General features: G+C 43.9%; 1 protein-coding gene across 2 annotated transcripts in view; it reads left to right on the top strand.

Moving 5' to 3' along the window:
* The first annotated feature begins 3,306 nt into the window (after positions 1 to 3,306).
* Positions 3,307 to 6,000, top strand: part of SERBP1 (SERPINE1 mRNA binding protein 1) — a 45,994-nt gene continuing 43,300 nt past the window's right edge. Inside the window, exons 1-2 of one of the 2 annotated variants that reach the window (XM_075936194.1) lie at positions 3,307 to 3,370; positions 3,489 to 3,707. In XM_075936194.1, the coding sequence (XP_075792309.1) occupies positions 3,322 to 3,370; positions 3,489 to 3,707 (268 nt within the window). In that variant the 5' untranslated portion in view covers positions 3,307 to 3,321. Of the gene's footprint in view, positions 3,371 to 3,485; positions 3,708 to 6,000 lie in introns of both variants that reach the window. The other variant, XM_075936193.1, reaches the window with a different exon arrangement.

The raw sequence follows: 6,000 nt of genomic DNA, 5'->3' as shown, positions 1-6,000 counted from the left end.
GGCCAGCACTTTGTTTGTTTTGGTGGAGTCTTTGTTTGCCCAGGGAGCCCAGCATGTATAGGGGGAGGAGGGGCGGAGAGGCTGCTTTTGTCTGCTGTTCGGCAGCCTGTTGCTCAGGGGAGGGGGCAGCCTGTTGCTGGCAGGGGGGGAAGGGGGAGGCGTGCAGGATGCGAGGCCGCGGGGGGGGGGGGCAGCGGGCGTGGGGAGGCACTTTTCCTCTGCCCGGCAGCTCTGCGGGACCCCAGTCGGAGCCGGCCCGAGGAGGAGGAGGATCCTAGGACCCAGGTGAGCGAGCCCCGGGAATGCTGCTGCGCATGTGCGGGAGTTGCCTCACCCCGTTCGTATCTAGGGATCCGACGTAAGTCGGATCCACGTAAGTCGGGGACTGCCTGTACAATAAAACAAAATTAGCTAACTGTATTGAATGGACTGCTACTATACAACTGAATAAAATTCAAAATTGATAAGCATCAAACACAGTGGTATTCACTTAAGATATTAACAGCATCAACAGGCTTAATTACAGTAAACAAACTAGCAGCTAACATTGACATAATTTAACATCTAAGTTTAATGCTTTGTGTTATACTATTTATTTAATGTAATAAAGTAACTAGATTGTGGAAACTGTAATTGTGATGGATGAGAGGAGTCATACCCTTTTCTAGACATTCCAGCATTCAGTAACTAAAACGTTAAACCCAGAACAGTGGGTATTCAGGAAGTGTTGGCAGGGAGCCAGGAAAGCCAATTGGAAGATAGTGTGAGATTTGAATTGAAAGCAGTAATGTGCTTGCTGCTGTTTTGAGAGAGAGGAAAAAAAAGCTGGAAAGATGGAATGAACTTTGGGAGTCGGATATGGAATGTCCAACAATACTCATATCCAACAGACAGAACCTGGGAACAAGAAATGTGAGTAGATAGGGAATGTGTAGTTCGATGCAATCTGTTTTTTTTTTAATTATTTCTGGTTTGTGAACTCTGTGCAGAGCCCATGTGTTCCCTCTCCCTCATACACTGTAACAGAAGCTGAATCCCAGGGAAGCAATTATCTGTGTTTTAATCTGCTTTCTCAGTTGCTCTGTAACACCTGGCAACCAAATATGCTTTACCAAGTATGTCTTTTTTCTTTTGTTAATAAAATCTCCTTTTTTAAGACTGTGATCTGATACTAGTGTCCTACAAGGCAGAAGAGTCTGTGTGCACATGCCTGAGAAGTCAGCTATTAGAAATTACAATTTATTTTCAAGCTCTCTCCTAAGGAAGTGTAAAAGAGCTTGGGGTACCCCACAGGAAAAAATTCCCAAGTGAGTCTTCCTGGGTTTGGAAAAGGTGTTTTTCACTTGGGTGGTGGCAGAGTACCATCCAAAATCAGGGAATCTGTGACCTAGGAGAGTTTTTAAGCAGAAGGATATAGAGATAAGATACTTTTAAACTCTCTTGCAGGTCCCCACCTTCTCCACTCAAAGGCTATGTCTACACTGCATGGTTTTTGTGCAAAAATGGATGTTTTTGCACAAAAACCTGTGGAGCACCCACACCTCAAATGTGTTTTTGCACAAGTAAATCAGCAGTAAAATGGCAGAACAGAGGGCTTTTGCTGGTGCAGGTAAACCTCCTTTTATGAGGCATAACTCTCTTTTGCACTACAGCTATTGCACATGAAAGCAAGTTTGGATGCTCCAGAGGGAAAAAGCACAGGTGCTCTGATGGCCATTCCATGAATGGCCATCAGAGCTTTCTTGCACAAGAGCATCCATGCAGTGTGGATTCTCTCTTGCGCAAAAGCACATCACTTTTGCAATGCGCTTTGAGGTCTGGATGTGTTTTTGTGCAAGAAGTTTTTGCGTAAGAACTTTTCCGCAAAAGACGTCTTGCACATAAACCTTGCAGTGTAGACAAAGCCAAAGCCTTCGCAGTAACTCACCTTGATATAAAAACTCTTAAACTAAAGAATGAATTAGGATGAAACTAAATAGATTGAATAGGGCAATTTAATTGAAAGTAGTGTTAACTTAAATAAAAGCCAGTAAAACCATTACTCCTACTTTTACTCCTGTCTTATGAAAATAGTATTCTGAGCCCTGGTATACAGTAGGATATTAAGCTGGTATAACTACATCACATAGGAGTGTGAAAAATCATTTTGGTGAGGACAGACTATCTATGCTGACAGGACAATCCATCCCATTGATGTAGGTAGTGTCTTCACAGAAGTGCTGCAGTAGCGACACTGTAGGGCTACGTCTAGACTGGCATGATTTTCCAAGTGGCAGCAGAGCCTCCAAGGCCATTGGCCTGTACTCCGAGGATGGTAGGTGGCAGTACCCCAGAGGCCAGGACCCAGGGCTATTGGAACCAGTGAAGGGTTGGTAGTGGGAAAGCCTGGTGCAAAATCCGGAGATACTGCAGCACCACCACTTCCCACACCTGTAGTAGAAACATGTCAATAGATACAGCAGCACAGAGAAGATAGCATAAGCTCTGATTTAGTGGTATCAGTTGTGTATTTACAACTCCTAATATTTAGAAAGAAGTTTTATTAAGCAAGGTATTAAAATTGAGACCGAGTGATCTCAGAGCTGATTGGTATTGAAGGGAGATACTTGTGTTTGAGTTAATTGGCAGAAGAGATGATTATGTAGACACGGCAATACTTTTCTGTATTTACATATTAAAGTACTCTGCTATTTGTCTTTAAAATAAACAAAGGTAAAATAACTAGATTGAGATCGGAAAGAAACTAGTGTGGAACATGAGGTATTAAATACATTACATATCTTGGTAGTTAAACATATAATTCAATTAAAGTTAATGGGAAAATATTCTGAAGTGTATAACATAAATAAAGATTCAGGTAATATTTGAAGTTACCATCTCTCTCTAACTCCCACACTCTGTACTATCATTTGGGAAAGAGATCCGAGGATGATTCTCTCACTGACAGGTCGTTTGTGCCTGTGACAGGGTGCTTGCCCTGCACTAGCCCTTTAAGGGCAAAAACCCAGCCCTGACCTAGAGCTGAGAGTGAAGCCCCAGCTGAGGCAGTTCTGGCTAATGAGGGCCCAGGTGGGGGCTATATAAAGAAGGACTCTGGGGGTAGTAAGAAGGAAGCTCACTCTTGTTCTGGTTGGACAGTATGAGGGACCTGGTTGCCTAGGAAGCAGGTGGCTTTCTGGAGGTAGAGCCGTGCTGGAGAAGGAAGGAAGGAAGGAAGGAAGGGCGGGCTGGGGAAGCTCTGGCCAAGCAAGCCCCCAGGCTGCAAGGCCTGAAGTTACTGGGGCTGCAAGGGGCAGCCATGGTAGGCAGGGGCAGCAGGTGATGAGTGGCCATTACAGACTGCAATTTGCCCTTCAGTCACTGAGGCAAGGTGGGTGCAGGGGAACTGGGTGTTCTCTGGGAGAAGAACTGGGTGCCCCTTGGGAGGGGAGGACCCTGGAGTGTGCAGTTGAGTAAACACCCCTTTCTCTCCCCCTCTCCCCCAGAAGGGAGTGCAGAGAGACTGGAGTGGACACTGCTGGAGGGAAGTATCCTGAAGAGGACACCATGGTCAAAGAGTGGCACGCATTGGAATCAAAGGGAAGAGCAAGAACATGGGGAGACACCAGCCAAAGGAAGGCGTACAGTGAGCTGGCAAGCTAATTCCCAGGACTGTTGGCTGGAGGCGCCAGGGTGGCAGTGCCATTGTAGCCATGTGGGTCTCAGAGGTAGGTCCAATAAAATATATTTCACCAAATTGTGTTGGTGAGAGAGACTAGCTTCTGACTTCCACAGAACTCTTCTTAGATCTGTGGAAATACTCAGTGTCATAGCTAAACAAAAGGTGAAATGGACTGTTTAGCAGAAATAGTTAAGTTACGGGGAAGAAATGAGGGGAAGGGTATGACCGTGACAGCTTGTTAGGGAGATTCCCAAACCTGAGCTATTCTTATTAGGTGACAAATCTGAGGAATTGTCCCAGATGGAGGTGTCATTAGAGGTGGTTTTAGAACAAACTGATAAACTGAACAGTAACAAGTCACTGGGACCAGATGGCATTCACCCACGAGTTCTGAAAGAACTCAAATGTGAAATTGAGTAAATATTAACTGTGGTTTGTAACCTATCCTTTAAAACAACTTCTGTACCTGGAAGATAGCTAATGTGATGCCAATATTTTAAAAGGGCTCCAGAGGTGATTCTGGCAATTACAGACTATGACATACACCCACATCTTGAATACTTCATACAGATGTGGTTGCCTCCTCCTCAAAAAAGATATATTGGTATTGGAACAGGTTCAGAAAAGGGCAACAAAATGATTAGGGGTTTGGAATGGGTCCCATATGAAGAGAGATTAATAAAACTGTGACATTTCAGCTTAGAAAAGAGGAGACCAAGGTGGGATATGATAGAGGTCTATAAAATCAGGACCGGTGTGGAAAAAGTGAATAAAAAAATGTATTTGCTTGTTCCCATAACAAGAACTAGAGGTCACCAAACGAAGTGAATAGGTAGTAGGTATAAAACAAACAAAAGGAAGTGTTCTTTCACATAGTGCATGGTCGGCTTGTGGAACTCCTGGCCAGAGGAGGTTGTGAAAATGAGGACTTTAACAGGGTTCAGGAAAGAACTAGATAAATTCATGGATAATTAATTAGGTCCATCAATTGATATCAGCCAGGATGGGTAGCAATGATATCCCTAGCCTCTGTCACAGGCTGGGAATGGGTGATGGGAGAGGGATTGCTTGAAGATTCTCTGTTCTTTCACCCCCTCTGGGGCATCGGGCATTGGCCACTGTCAGAAGACAGGATACTGGGCTAGATGGACCTTTGGGTTGACTCAGTATGGCCTTTCTTATGTAATAAGCCATACATTGTGTCTCTAGTCAGTCTATAATTTTTAGTACCTAAAAATTATGAATTTCAGCTACCACTTGTCTTTTGAAGGTGCTGTACCGGTTCCTTGTAGTTAGGACTGAGAGTTCAGATACAGAGTGATCACTTTCTGCAAAGTATTCACTCTCGGATGATAGTGTGTTTGGTTTATTTTTCTGAGTGAGTGCATTTGGTAGCATAGATATTGTCTGACTTTGCCCACTTAGTTGTTGGGGCATTCAGTGCATTGGATGAGGTACATTCCAGGTCACGATATGCCTGGGTCTTGAAAGATCTGTTGTGGGCAGTGTTGATTGTTGCAGCTGTGCAGGTATAGCTGCAGGTTTTGCATCAGTTGTTATAGCAGGGTCTGTAGCTGCTTTGAGTTGGTGTGTCCTGGTCTTTGGAAAGTTGCATCTGATAGTCAGTTTGGAGGTTGTTTGGCTAGACGTGAGAGTTCAGGAAAGATTTCTGTTCAGAAAGTGGTCCCCATAGAGTATGGGTTGCAATTGCTTGATGCTCAGTATGAGTTTCAGTGTGGAGTGGTACATGACTATTAGAAGTGTGTAGTCAGAATATGGTTTTGTGTCCATATTGTAGCAGGTTCTCTTAGGGAATTAGGGTGGCCCATTTCATGATGCAATCTACTTCCCCAGTGGCATGTCCCCATTTGACAAACACAGTTTTAAGTATGTTAAAGTGTGTATCTTGACCTTCTCACCAGAGTATGTTCTGTAGTATCTGAGTACCTGGATGTATGTAGATAACAGGTTTCTAGGTATGTTTAATGTGGTTACTGGATTTGTGAAGATAGGTGTGATGATACATAGGTTTCTTGTATATTGTCTGTAGCATCTACACTACAAGGTTTTTTTTTGGGGGGGGCAGAAAATATACTAATGAGGGACTCATTGGCATGAGTTGTGACATCATTAGCATATTTTCTGCCATTTCTTTTTGCGCAAAAAGAAGCAGTGTGAGAGGGGTTTTTTGTGCAAATCCCCTGTTTTGCACAAGATCCTAATGCCTGGACTTCCAACATTCCATTCATATGAAGAAGTGGGTTGTGCCCATGAAAACTCATGATATCATTTTCCTGTTTTGTTAGTCTTTAAGGTGCTATGAGACCCGGGGTGGCCAA

Source organism: Pelodiscus sinensis, chromosome 9, assembly GCF_049634645.1.
Source record: "Pelodiscus sinensis isolate JC-2024 chromosome 9, ASM4963464v1, whole genome shotgun sequence".
In the NCBI taxonomy this organism is placed as follows: Eukaryota; Metazoa; Chordata; order Testudines; family Trionychidae; genus Pelodiscus; species Pelodiscus sinensis.
This window is presented reverse-complemented; position numbering and strand designations above follow the sequence as displayed.